The sequence below is a fragment of the Cyrtonyx montezumae genome, unplaced genomic scaffold (genome assembly GCF_038088225.1).
Source record: "Cyrtonyx montezumae isolate F1298 unplaced genomic scaffold, pur_monq_1.0 scaffold_8, whole genome shotgun sequence".
Lineage (NCBI taxonomy): Eukaryota > Metazoa > Chordata > Aves > Galliformes > Odontophoridae > Cyrtonyx > Cyrtonyx montezumae.
In genome coordinates this window covers 80,480,524-80,495,071 of record NW_027072089.1, presented here as the reverse complement: position 1 = coordinate 80,495,071, position 14,548 = coordinate 80,480,524, and the positions used below count along the sequence as shown (strand labels likewise).

Sequence of the window (14,548 nt, the reverse complement as noted above, 5' to 3'; positions counted from 1 at the left end):
CTTTCAAATAGTCTGTTGGGGGGTGGGGTGGGAATGGGGGCTTTTTGGTTTGTTTGTTTTTAGGAAATGGAATATACTGAACTGTGGTATCTTCCCTCTGTGTGTGCTGAAGACAAGCTACCCTACTTGTGAAGGAAAACTGACAAGTTGCTACTGTGCAAAGAGAGGATATTTTCAGTATTAGTAGCTGTCGCTACATTTCTGCCTTCCTGCAGTGAAGTGTAAAAGGTTTCCATTGAGACTAAATTAAGGGCACCAGCAGAATATTTTTGTCTTCAGGTTAGATTTGGTTAAAATAAGTAAGTAATCCTTCCAAACTTCACACTATTGCTAGAAAGCTAACAGCTGCAGCTGTGTTAAATAACTGCTGCCTCTACAACAGCACTTCCCGCCTGTTTGTCTTAATATAGCTGCTGGTTAAGAAATGGAAAGTCACAGGAGGCTGAAAGCACACACACATTCGGAAGATACCGGGCCACCATGAGCTGGTTGTTTCCTCTTAATCCTCTCAGAGTGGGAGGTCTAGCCATAATGAAAGCAATGGTACTGTAACATGTGCCTGAGCATTACTGATGCCATAGTGTACGTACGTGTCAGGTGGATGTTTTTTGTTGTAGGCTGCTTCTTTTCAGCTCCAGAGGTGTAACTGTGTTCTGCTTTTATAGAGCCCAAGTGAACTGGCTCTATTACGGCTACTTTGTTAATATTAAAGGAGCAGTTAGACTTCAGAGCTGAATACCTGCATTTCCTACCCTCACCTGAATCCAGACTTTGTGTTGACCTGCTCTTTGTTCAGAGAATGAGTAGTATGATGTAATTTTTCCATTCAGCTGTTTTTTTTTGACAGTAGTCTAAAATAGTTCCCCACTCCTCTTGAGCCTTAACCTTTGTTCCAGGTTGTAAGTGTTGCTAAGTTTGAATGTTAGGCCCATGCACTCCCCGTTGCCTTGGATTACGATACAGATCTATTCTTTGGTGCATAAGATGCTCCATGTTTGACAATTGAAAGCCAAAGAATGTACACTGCAGCTACTGTCACAGGACAATGGCAGCAGCAAACCAAGGACTGAACTCTGCCATCCCATGTGTGCACAGAAACTCATGGAATGACTGTGAGTGACTACAGTCTAATTTGACTGATCTGTCAAAATGCTGATGCTATCCATCATATGGAACAGGTTTGTTTTTATTTAAAATAATTAAAAAAAAAAAGCAAAGCAGTAATGAACTTTTAAATCAGCAGATAGCTCCTGGTACTTGACTTCACTGTCTGTCAAGAACCTCTGGGTTCTGTTCAACCTAAAAATGTGCAAGGGTGAAAAATCCGCAATGGAAACTAAGTGTTGTACTGGCAGATGTGGGAGATCAATGCATATACTTCTGCCTTAAAGGAAGCCTTTATTATTGTGTTTTTAACAACTTTCTAGTGAAGCACAATCTCATGAGTTTCTTGTATAAAATCGAAGTGATACAATTGTTTACACTGAGATTTTTTTCTAAATAAAAACTTTTTTAAAAAGCAGTCTTTCTATAAATGATACAGCACAATGAATATACAGTGAAAAGTGCAATAAATTATAGCTCGTATTTACAAGAAGCCTTTTAAATGCAAGAGTCAGAGGGAAGTGCATTTAATACAAGTTTAATATTGATCAAAACAATTTGCTGTTAGCTTCTGCTAGACAAACCGTGGCTACCGTGTGAATGTATCCTTTGGAGCAGTTTGTTAGTTGCGTGAGTTGAAGGGGAAAGGCTGGCCAAATATTTGAATAAGTAAGTTGCTGACATTTGGCCTTCCTGTAAATAAATCGTCCAACTGGAGAATGAATGGCCCCTAAACTTTTACGTCTGAGTTACAGCTGGAGAAGCGTCCAGACTTCCTCCCTGGGCAAGTGGTAGGCCATGAGGCAGCTCCACTCGGGGAGTGGAAGGAAGTTGCCTGAGAACAAGTATGTAAAGTTACACTGCTCAGACACTGACCAGGAAAGAAAGACCAGCCACGGTCCAAGTTACGCTAGCATTTCTAACCCAGGGTGCAGCCAAGCCATCTTCCAGCATCAGATTTAAACTGTGCTCGGAGACCAAGGGACCCAGAACGTTTGCTTTGGCACAACTGAAGATGTGTTCTATCATTATTCATGACGGCTTTCAGAAGAGACAAACAGGAGAGGTGTTAATAGCTGGTCCTTACAGACAAAAGGCAATTCCTACCCTTAGAAATGTCGTATTCCTATTGTACACGTTCTATATACTCAGTCTGATGTAGTAACAATGCTCAAAAAAAAAACCTCACTGGTTTTGGGCGTTGGGTGTCCATCTGCTTAAACTGCAGCACGCATCCAAGCAAGCACTCAGGCCGAGCTGCTAGGTGAGATGAAGACCATCCCAGCCCAGTGAGCACGTGCTCAGGCATATTACTGCTTTGTGAGCCCCACAGCTGTGTGGCCACTGCGGCGTAGGGTCGCATTTTAAGAGCTCCAGCTCTTTGTTCACACCCCAGCGTGTGTTTCCACAAGCTCTTTCCTCACACAAGGCACGTAAATGGTACTCTGAAAGGTGAGTCGTCAACCTCTTTTTTTCCCCCACTGTCAGGTAGTTTGTGAAAGCACGGAAGGTAGCATGGAAGTTCATGGTAGAATCACGGAGTCCGTGTGAAGACTGTTGTCAGTGACATCCACAAGCTCTTACTACCATGTTCCTGTATTTCTTCAAGATTACATTAGAGTTATCATCAAAATAAAGAACGGATATGGCATTCAGTTTGGTAGGTGCACAGCATGGTTTGGGAACGTAATCAGGATTCATCAGGTGAACCTGTTGTGGAAAAGAAAACACAATTCATACGATGGCAACTCGCTCACAAACTCACCTACGGCTTGAGCACAGAGCTCTCTGAAGTCTTACCAGAGTCTGTACGATGGCGTGGTTGGTAGCATTCATGTGTGCATTGAGTGGAAAGGAGCACTCCCCGTCGCAGTAGTTGGCTGCGTAGCCCTTCGGAGCGATTATCCAGTCCTTTTTAGGAAACAAACGGAATGTGATTTCAATTACAAAGTTGCCAGCTTCTACAGACAACTGCACCCAATTAAGACCAGCTGAAAATTTTCCACTAACATTTTTTTTCTTGAGGGGGAAAATGTGTTTTCACTGGAAGTTTTTTTCTGTAAGCTGTGACTTTTCCATGGACACTGATGTACGTGTCCAAAGAATGGTGCATTGCTACGCACTTCGCTGCCACAAATGAAAACAGTTTTATTTCCCAAACTGCTGCTGTGGCACTTTGAGAGGATTGTGGTTTGGACGCCTTTACGCTCCAATGCTTCCTTCAGGTTAGGTCCTCTGGCTGAACTACCACTAGGGCCACTAGAGGAAGTTTCATTGTAGGGAAGAATAGCCTCTTTGAGCTGCAGGTGGCAGGGCTCCCCCAGCGAGGAGCACAATGCCATGGGGAAAAAAAGTGATGTTAAGGGTGACGGAGCATTGGCACAGGCTGCACAGAGAGGTGGTGGGGTCTCCTTCTCTGGAGACGTTCCAGACCCGCCTGGACGCCTACCTGTGCAACCTGGGCTAGGGAGCTGCTCTGTCAAGGGGTCGGACTTGATGATCTCTAGAGCTTCCTTCCAACCCCTACAGTTCTGTGATTCCCCATAGGGATAACGCCAATAAAATTACAGCTTTCCTCCTGCTGCCACAAAAGAACCAAAAGTAAGTTAAACAAAAATAGTCCTTTTGTTTAATAGTGCAGAAAGGCGGTTTTAAAGAGTCATCATCACCACTCATCAGGAGACATTTCTCCTCCCCTGGCATCAGGTGTATGTGTCAACACATCTGGGTTAGCATGAATTTTGCCACAGCAGTAACTAAACAGCCAGCAGCTGTTGCCACAGCTTTTTAACTAAGCTTGTGGTGTGACTGCTGACACAAGGATTCCTGGGCACACCGAAACTACCCCGTCATTTGACAGTACTCATTCACCCTGGCTAAGCAAGCTGCTCTTTGTAAAGCAGCCACTCTCTTCCCTAATACACAAGCAAGCACCGATGATGTAAATACATTTGTGGTTTAGTGCTGTATAAGGGAAGCACTGCAAAGGGTGTGGGGGGGGCAAGGTTTTGCAAGCTTGGTAAACAAAAAGGTGCTGAATTAAAAAAAAAGATGAGGACATTCACTGAAATGGGACATTTAGTGCACTAGAGCCTGGGCCCTAAATAGTTATAACACTGCAAGGCAAGCTAAAACCTATCTTCGATCTACCCACTGCAGCCAGCGCTAACCCCTGGGGGCACAGGTTAGGGATTTTAACACAAGGGGAAGATTAATATTGGGCTGATGACTATAAAAAAACTTGATTTCATTAAAACTGGTACTTAAAGCACTTGTTTTCCTTATCATTAGATGTATGCAGTCCCTTGCCGTGACTCCCATGAGTGACAGAGGATGGCTGTGTATCTGTATCTCATAAAATATCACGCTTCCTCTGGATTCTGTCAAATGTCACAACTATCAATATTTATTTGCCCTTCCCGGTGACTGGTTTTAGCAGGGAGGCACAAGGGACATTTTAAAGCATAATGGCAACCTCGAGTGGAATTACCATGACACTGTTTAGCTAACATTTCATAACAAAATGTCTAGTTTACCCAGTGAGAAACATCACACACCTGCCATCCCAAGTCTTGGAAGCTAACGTAAAGTTCATGCTTTCTGCACGCTGTTTTTAAGTCACTGCTGTTGTAATCTGTTAGGATAGAAAATAAAAAAGAACAAAACAGGAATTTAGAAAAGTTAAGGAGGCAGAGCATCATTGGAGCACAGAGTTATGCTGCTCAGAAGAGTGCTGAGGGACAGCCAGAGCAGGGCTGAGATTTTTAAGGTATCTATGGGAATCGTGGCACCCAAGTAACAGTGACTGGCTTAGAACTCCTTCAACCTTCCTTAAAAACCTGACGAGCACTGCTCGTAAAACACCTCCACTAAAACCATTTCTTAAAAATAAATCTCTGCTCCATCACCCAGCACATGCCACATCCCTGCTGCTGCACAATGCCCCAGCACACAGTTTCTGAGGGCATCACAAGCCCTGGGAGGTTCCTCATTGCCCTGTGCTTGTTAGAAGTCCTTGCACAGCTCTGATGTTCTGCAGACAAAAAAAAGCCATGTGCCTCCCCCAAGCCGGCCCAGCTGGTGGCTCCACATCGCACTGAGGTGCGTTGCAGACCTGTATTATCCATACTTGGCAAACCTTCCCATAACCCACCACACTATGTTGATCTGCAGATATACAAGAGTTGACGAGCTCTCACCATTAACTTGCTGTGTGCTGCCATCATTTCAGAGAGGAGCACGGGGTTCCCAGCTTTGACCCTTGCCCTAGCAGCACATGGCGAAGTTCTGACCATGGAGAAGTTGCTCTGACGGCCCTACAAAATGCAGCTTTTGACTGCGAATGGAATTTCCTCTCTATATTTGGAAAGAGAGGCGGCTCTGCACACAAGCACCTGGGACCATGGTGAAGGGAGGACTCGTGCTGTGACAGAGGGGCCTTTCACTTCCCCATGGCTGCCCAGATCCAGCTGGGCCGCGTGGCCCAGCAGCCATGCCCAAGAGCTCATGGCAGGGCAAAGAAAACAACACCTGTGATGATAAACCAAAGAGCCAGCCTTGAGCATGGACGGGGGCACCAACATACTTGTCCCACAGGCAGGGCCTGAGGCTGGGCCTGGCCTCCCAGCTCTGCACCAGTGGGGCCTCCACTCCTGTTGCACGCTCTGCCTGCGGCCCGGCATGCTGCCATACAAGGGCGGCTGCCACATGTGGATGCTGAGGCCTCGTTTGGGCCAAGCAGACCCCAGTGCTCCTAACGCTTCGTAAAAGGGCACGGTCCCAGCGCAGCTTTCCACAAACGTGGCAGCTGGGATAGAAAAATATTTTTAGTGACTCTTTTCTTGGCTCTGAATAAGCCTTTTTCTTCTCTCCTCCCCCCCCCCCCCAGATTGGGGAACTACAAATGCAAATATTTATTCAAAAGAAAACTATAATACTAAAAGCACATCCAACTGACATTAAGGGCAGCCCAGCATCACAGCTGGGTACAGTTAACACCGAGGTCTGAAAAAAGCCCCACACCTCAAAACAAACCCAGCCTCCAAACCACCACAGATTAGGGAGCTGTTTTTAGAAGCAGCTTGGGTTTTAAACATTTGGGATTGCATTTCAGGCTTTCAATAGCTTTGCTTCAATCACAAACGTAGCCAGGTGAGCAGAGCTGGCTCTCAGGCTGCTGTAGCATAAACATGTGCTATTTCAGCCATGCCCAGTAGCTTGGGCTTTTTCTGTTCAACCTTTCCATTTGCAAACCAGACATACCAAGCAGTAACCAGGGTGTGGGTTGGTTTGTTTTGTTGCTTGGGTTGGTTTTTTATTTTTTGCTTGTTTGCTTTGTTTTTAAAGAAGCTTTTTGGTCCTTGAAATTCCTATCGTGACATGTTTCTAAAGGATCTAGTCATAATGAGGGGAAAAAAACATGAGAAGATACTTTTGGTGGTCAAAGGTTAGTACCTGAAAACATGACTTAATTGTTCTACTGGGAACATGCTGTTTGGTAGGGAAAAACACCTGTATTTAAGGACAAGGAGTTTCAGGGGAGACCTTATCTGTCCCTGAAGGGAGGTTGCGGCAAGGTGGGGGTTGGCATCTTCTCCCAGGTAACAGTGATCACATGAGAGGGAATGGCCTTAAGTCATTCCAAGGGAGGTTCAGGTTGGATATTAGGAAAATATATTCTCAGAAAGAGTGGTAAGGCACTGGCACAGGCTGCCCAGGGAGATGGTGAAGTCACCATCCCTGGAGGTGTCCAAAAAACATTTTGATGTGGCAGTAAGGGACATGGTTAGTGGGCGTGGTGGGGATGGGTTGGACTACATGATCTTAGTGGTCTTTTCCAACCTTAATAATTCTGCTAACCAAGGAGGCAGAACTACAGTATTTCCCAAACATGAGTTATCCCAATTACCTATGGGAAAGGGGAGAAGCAGAAAAAACAGGAGTGGGAAGGAATACTGTGAGCAATCAAAAGTTTAAGAAAACAGAGGAAAAAATTACTGCTTAACAAACAGAACATGCTATGAGTGTCTTTTCTCACACTGTGTGAAATTGGCCTGAAAAAGTCCTGAATGTCACCAAATTCACACCCTTCAGCGCACACCAGCTACTGTCCATCCCAGGTGGACATCATCACAAATAACGATCCATTCCTGATGGTTTGGGGCTTGGCACATGCTCTACAGCCATGCAATTATAAGTCAGAAAAGAGTTTTTGATCAAGCTCGCTGAACTAATGTACCTGGCCTCCATGACATGTTAACCCCAGTCCCCGGAAAGCAGTGTCAGCTGCCCCAGGCCAGCGTGCTCAACTGTTTTAGCCCACATTGCCATGCTCAGTGCCAGAGACATCCGCAACCTCTGAGAGCTCACAGAGCTGCTACAGAGTTCCTACAGACTCCCCTACACACCCACTGTAGGTTTAGCACATTTTCTGGTTGGTACACCAGCCTGGCACTTGCAAGAGGCTGCAAGACTAAAGAAAAAAACAGCAACAACAAAAACGACAAGCATAAACCTCTTGTTCTGCACTTAAAATTAGTCCCAAGGCTTTTTATAAGGCAGGGCAGCCCCAGAAGCAGAACTAGTGTGGCTCTTCTCTGTCACGCCTGCTCTCAGTGAGGTTGCTCTGTGACACAAGCCTGCCCCTCTGCCAGCACAGATGTTTCTCTTAAGGCTGGACACTGGCATTTTGCATTACTGAAAGGGGAGAGGGAATAGTCTGACCCTAATGATCTTCCTCCTACTGATAGGTACACACCAACCTCAGATTTCCTACAGCCTCTCCCACGTTAAGTGCAGGCAAAGAAGATATAAATATTTACTGAGACTGAGCTGCCTGAGAACACCCTCACTGCTCCCAAGGTGCCAGTTTACCAAATTCCACAGGGTAATTAATCGCCTCTGTGGTCCCAAATAGCCCTGACAGAGGTCTCCAAGGCCAGCCCCTTCTTCTCGGTGTTTGACTTTGGTGCTCAGTTCGGATGAAGCCGGTGTAAACCAATCGCGTGGATAAAAACAGCCCACTTCACATGAAAACGTCCTGCTGTGGGGGAACAAGGGGAGATGTCAGGCTGGAGAGGACATGCATGTGGCAGCACACATAGGAGGGCTGGCTGTGCTGCACCCAAGTGCTCCACTAGATGGAAGATTTGTTGCAAGACAATATTTATGACCAAGATGCCTGCCACCGTGGGCTCATTTGGCCTTATTTACCTTTAGTTTCTGCATGCACTGCCCTTTGTGGCATTGAGCTCCTACAGACACGTATAAAGCTTTGCATGGAAGGGCTGCCTGGCGGGCTTCTCTGCTTTGATGAGCACCTCACATTATTTGCCCTGGAGCCTCTGAAGAGGACCCAAAAAGGGAGCGCTCCATAAATCGTACAGCATTCTGAATTGGAAGGGACTCACAAAGATCCCTGAGTTCAACTCCTGGCTCCGCACAGAACCACTCAGAATCACTCATTGAGGAGCTGACCGTGCAGCAGCAATGCTCTGATACTCAAGGGCTGCTGCCTCCTGGGTTGAAGATTCTCCAACTCTTCTGGTAACAACATGCTCAACCTAGAGTTTGGGGCCTACTGCAAAAATGGTTGAGCAGTGACCTCCAGATCTCTCAAGCCTCGCCCTCCCAGCCATCTCACATCTCCATGTCCTGGCCCTGAGCTGACATGTGACTTTCTGCCTCAACAACTAAAACCACTTTTTCTTTCATCTTGTTCATCCTCTTTCTGCAGAAGAACAGAGCTCAAATCCAGGAATGCATTGACGCAGGACTCTATGTCAAAGCAGTTCATAGCCATGGGGGTTACTCAGTTCTGCTTTATATAAGCCAGTTGTAACTACGTGTTTGTAATTCAAGGAAATAAGTGTTCTTGGCGAAAAACTACACACTGTTTGGATTCTTATGCCATAGCCATAACCTTAGCTTCTATGTGCTTGGTACTGACTGCAGAACAAGAACTGCACATCACTGGGTCCCAGCAGGGTCCCAGTCCCGCAGGCAGCAGCGTGCCTTTGCACAATCTCTGGCTCACCAGATCCAGTGCCAAATCCAGCAGTATACTTCAAGGCCTCCTAACAGTGCAACTCGGAATTCTTTCAGTTTTTAGATAATTTTAGATTCGTTATTATTATTTTTTTTAATACTACCATAACCTAAATTACAGAATAATGGTGGAAAAGGGGTTCGCTTTTGGACGGAAGCAAAAAACACAAAAACAAAACAACCAGCAAACCAAATGTTCAGTACAGGAGGGAAGGTTCAATCCACAAAAAAAAAACCACCAGCTCCAGCCAGTCCAGGCTCTCCAGGAGCGAAACTGCCCTCAAGCCTTGATAGACTGCCATCTCTGGTATCAATCCCCGCTGAGGGACAAGAATGCACCAAAAATCTGATGAGATGCAAGATACAAGGAAAGAGGAAGATGTGCAGGCCAGGACTGGGCATGGTCCTATGCCTGCCTTGGCTCCTAATGCATCTGGGCACCCCCCAGGAGCGAGATGACTGCCAGGGTAACCTCTGGACCCACAACCTGCTTTGCCCCATGGCAAATGTTTCCCCAGCCTTCCTGTGTATCAGTGGAGTGTGGACACAGTAACCCACTCAAGTAAAAAAGAAAAAAAAATCCCTGCCATTTCATCAATGCTAAAAATGCACATTGGTTCATGGAGTCATCCCTGCTGGGTCATTGGTGCCTCTCAAGCTATTAAATCAACCACTTCTTAAGGAGAACAGACTCTGAGAGTGTCACACTTAGAAAGGAAAATAAGCTGACACAGTCTCTCTTTTCTAAACACAGAAACCAAACAAACATACAGCTTAACTTTAAATTCCCGTCCTATTCCCCGCCTTAAATCCACAGAGGCTCAACTATACCTTGCTGATGACTGAACTGCCAAATTCCAAGCCTTAAATTAAAGCTGTCTTTGAGCTATGAAAGCTCAAAAAAGCATTTGAGACCACAGAACAGCCAGCTAGTTTTTTTTTAGCTTTTTTCCCTTTTTGTCTTTTTATACTTCTATAATCTGACGCCTGGTGTAGTAAAGAAGGCAGCAGCATAAAAATGGCCCTTTGGCCCAATATATCTTTTCCCTCTGGAGTTTGGAGCTATATCTTTTAATTTAATAGTACTCAAAACTTGTTTTTAGCACTGCAAAGCTTTGGGAGCTAAGGAGAAGAAGATCTGACTCTGCAACGACTGCCTACACGGATGTACAGAACTCATGCTCTGGGCAGGGAGGTTGCTCATCCACTAGACCCCAACAAAGTGCAATAGGAAGGGGTGGCAGATGGACGCAGGCTCCCTGCATCTTCTTCCAGCCCACTCTCCCAATCTGTCCTGTCAGCCCCAGAGGACAAAGCTTCCAGCATGGCATGACTCCCAGCCATACCTGCACCCTGCCAGCATGTGCAGTGCCACCATGGGTGCAGCCTACCCACTGCTCAAGCATGCTAAAGAAGGTTGCCAGTGGATTCTCATTGAAGCTTTGGCCATGCTGGCTCATCTCCCCACGCTGGGTCTGAAGGTACACTGACAAAATCCCCATCTTTCTGGGGGTATGGTCATTTATAGGCACTGGAAAAGCAGGGATCCTATTGGAAAAGAAGGGGGCAGCATAAGCAAATTAATCAAGCAGCTTGGAAGGGGTTGAAACGTTTGAGAGGAAAGAAGGTCCGTGATGAATGAAGGGCTGCAGCACTGTGATATAAGGCAGAGCAGCTGGAAAGCAGATGAGATGTACACGGCAGGACTTTCTCAGTTGCTGTCAGAATTTCAGAGTTGTCCCACCATCGCGTAACAGCACTCTTAAGGTTGTTGTACAACACGTGCAATGTGCAAACTTTCCACAGCAAACAAGCAAGAAAACTTCCACACCTGGAAACATACATCACCGTTTACATGGCTTTTCCCATTGGGGGGGAAAAAAAGAAATCTTGTGTTGTTCTACCAGTTTTTCCGAAGAAAACCAAGAGAGGATCCTGCCGGAAATGTACAGTATGATAGATCCCAATGTACACCAAGATGGAGTCTTGTAAATTTGGCATTTCACGTGGTGTGATTCTAGGCAAATGCTGAATTCACTGTCTGTGATTTTGTGGGATGGTCTGGATTCCAGCTTAGGTTTGAGGACTCCTCTATTTACAAGAGATTCCTCCTGTTACACTGCAGATGCAACTTGCACCCCCAAAAGAGCAGCATCCCACTTCAGATCCCCTTTCTTGCTTTTGTACATCAATGCAAACAGAAACATCACAGGAGCTGACCCCAGTTCCCAGACAGAAAGGGCTTTTCATGATTACCTGTGACAGCTGACACCCTGGAAACGTCCTGAGCTTGAGTGGAACGGTTTCGATTTTGCTGCCTGCGCCTGCTTGTCGCTGACCTAGTAGTCCGGATGTGGACTTCACTCACTTTGAAGAATGCCACCATGAAAGGCTGCTTGTCATAAGGGCCATCTCGCCCTACAAGGCCTGCTTCTCTAGGATTTACACTGAAACCTTCAAATCAAACAGGAAAGCGAGAGTTAGAGAAATTGTGCAGGTGGACTGCTATTTCCAGAAGCACTGTGTCCTCTCTTCTTGATCATGCTGTTTCTCTTTCATTGCTACACACTTCCCTCCTGCCACTATAACCTACTGGCATTTTAACAACAGCAACCCATCCACCTGGACAAGAGATTGTCCAAGACAAGACATTGTGGCACTCATCTCTTTGGACTCCTATGGTATCTCGACTCCATTTTAGGCCTTAAATAGCTATCGAGAAAGATATAAAAAACACAAAGCCCAGTGTTTCGGGACATCAGTTCTATTGCTGGTGAGACACAAGGAGCAGAGATGGGTGTAGGAGACCTCTGAGGAAAGCAGAGGGCAAAGAAACAAGGAGCATTGCTCAGAGCACAGGAATGGGCCCTCAGCACATTTAGGAAGGCATTAACATTTCCTCAAGAAAAAGAGTGAATAGTCCCTCTGGTCTCATCTAACTCCACAAGCACACCCAACTCTAAGATGAAATGATAAAAACAAAACATAAGGTTGGAGGCTGGTTCCTATGGAGATAAGATGTTGTCTTTTTTTGTCATCTTGCGCTCACCTAGATCTTCTCTGTCTCCACTGTTTATTCTCCAAAACCCAATTTCATATTCCCTTGAAAACTCTTCTCTCCTTTTCCACCTTTCAAATTTTCCTTGAAACACTATCGTTTCAGCTGCCCTCACCAGCCCATGGTTGTTCAATCCCAACATTACAACTGGACATCATTAGCACCACTTCCAGGCAGCATCCAAAAGACTTGTGAGATGAACTCACGTTCACCAGTCCATGACCTACCGTCGCGGGTCACCACGCTCAGCTGGAGCCCCATGTTGTGCTGAGGATTCATCACCCACATGTTACTGGTGGCAGTGACATCAAACTCCAACCAGCCCTCCTCCGAAGCCCACACTGCCCGTGTATCCAGCAGAAACAGGTCAGAGGCTCTGCAGAGAAGAGGGAACGACAGGGTAGTGATATCTGGGTTTTTCTCCCCTTGCTTTTGGTCCTATAGTGCTGCGGGAAATGAAAGGTGAAATTATTAAAAGCCGTGTTTATAGCTATTAAAAAACAACCCCCAAACTCTGCCTGTTTGTATCCAGAGTTCTTCCATGGCTTGCACATGCTTCTGCATGTGAAATAAGATTGCTAGGTTTTTTCCACTGTTTTCTAGGCTGGAGGAAAGGAATCTCAGTCCTTAGGTCTGGGCGTTTCTCCATCAGCAATGGATTCATAAGCCACTCTTCTTCCTGAAGAGAGTAATTCTAGCCCTGGCAGGATAGCAGTCAAATTACCAGCACTTCCAGGCATTCAATGGCTTTTTTGAAAGGGTTTTAGTGGTTTCAGCCCAACTTCCACAAAGCAGATCTACCACAATTGACAAAAGAAAAAATTAAAAAATCAAGTAATAGGCCAAGCATCAAAAACTGAAACAAGATGAACCACCATATGGCTCATAAAAACATTTTGCTATGGTTTAGAAACACGGATTAGAAAGGGTAGTTCCAAGGATGTTGGTACTGGCTCTCCTTCATGGAGCTTCAGCTTCAAATGCTGTCAAATATATGCCTTTTCTACAGGATCAAGCACACACAAAAACTCAGCCCAATGAAATCAACAGTAGAAGGACCCAGAGAAATCCTCTATACATATATTGCACCATCCCTAGCGCTGTTCAAGAAACGTTTAGATGAGGTGCTAAGGGATTTGATTTAGTAGTTCAGTGGGTAGGGATGGTGATAGGAGGATGGTTGGACCAGATGATCTTGTAGGTCCTTTCCAACCTAATGAGCCTATGAACCTATATTACATGCATAATTTTTCTGTATAAAAGAGTTACGATTCCTGTCCTTAACCTGGGACCAGCATCACAAAGTGGATACCAGGCACCAGTTTCACCTTCACCTGCCTCTGCCCCTGTGGAATTTTTTTCTAACAATAACTTACTGGAAAAACAGAGTACCAGTCCCTTCCTCTCATCAAAGGTTAACTTCAGAAAAAAAAAAAAAAAAAGAAGTTTTGATTGAGTTACATTTCAGTTTTGGCCAACTGCTATGTCATACTGCCCAGCAGCTTGGTTTACATGACATCACACATGGAAAAATAAGCACTTAAGTATATTAGGGCTCCTCATGTGGCTATTTTTACAACGTGGAGGTCTTCCTCTGCCTCACTGGTAGCCGCATTCTGTGGCTGACTCAGCAGCTCTTCCCACAGGAGTCTCTGCCACCACTCCTCTAATGGGAATAGGGTTCATTGATGACTCTGACCTTCCCCTCCAACTGCAGCGAGTGGTCGGGGCATCTTCAGCTTTACCAAATCCAAATAAAACAGGTCTGGCATGAAAGCTGCTGGGAGCTCTGTAAGAGGAAACCCTGTATAAACCTTACTCAAGCACATGGAATTAACCAACTCTGCAAAAACATGAAGGGGAGGCTTAGACCTTAATTCCTATTGCCTTGCTCTTTGTGAAGGTACTTGGCCATCACAGACTTATAAAGCCAGAAAGGACCAAATATCATCCATACCTGAACTTCCGTCAGGAGCAACTACATCCACGTCCGTCCTGTGAGATGTTTGCGTCACCTGATCTTCGAGATTTCCAGTCCCTAGAACCCTGCCATCTTTTCAGGAAATCAAATGTGCTTCACTTGAAGGTTTTTTGTTTTGTTTTCTATTTTATCTATAACTGAAATGACACAAAAATCTTTTCTCATAACAGCACCGAGTCTTCATCTTTCCTTGCAAGTCACGTTTTCTAGACTCGACTATTCTCATTGTTATTTTATAGACCCAGCTTTGATCAAGATCCGACTGATCCACAGCACTGTGGAGGGATAATCTTCATGTGTCTCAGAGACTGTACTTCTACTCACATACCATGAATAGTATTTTGGCTTTTTCACAAAAC

The 14,548-nt window shown here is 45.4% G+C and overlaps 1 protein-coding gene across 1 annotated transcript in view; it reads right to left on the bottom strand.

Annotated features, from left to right (window-relative positions):
* Positions 1-2,424: 2,424 nt before the first annotated feature.
* The window catches only part of BMP6 (bone morphogenetic protein 6), an 83,105-nt gene continuing 70,981 nt past the window's right edge, over positions 2,425-14,548 (bottom strand). The window contains exons 3-7 of the mRNA XM_065753417.1: positions 12,436-12,584; positions 11,407-11,604; positions 4,662-4,738; positions 2,905-3,015; positions 2,425-2,814 (exon numbers count right to left, since the gene is read on the bottom strand). Coding sequence (XP_065609489.1) covers positions 2,665-2,814; positions 2,905-3,015; positions 4,662-4,738; positions 11,407-11,604; positions 12,436-12,584 — 685 coding nt within the window. The 3' untranslated portion in view covers positions 2,425-2,664. The remainder of the gene's footprint in view (positions 2,815-2,904; positions 3,016-4,661; positions 4,739-11,406; positions 11,605-12,435; positions 12,585-14,548) is intronic.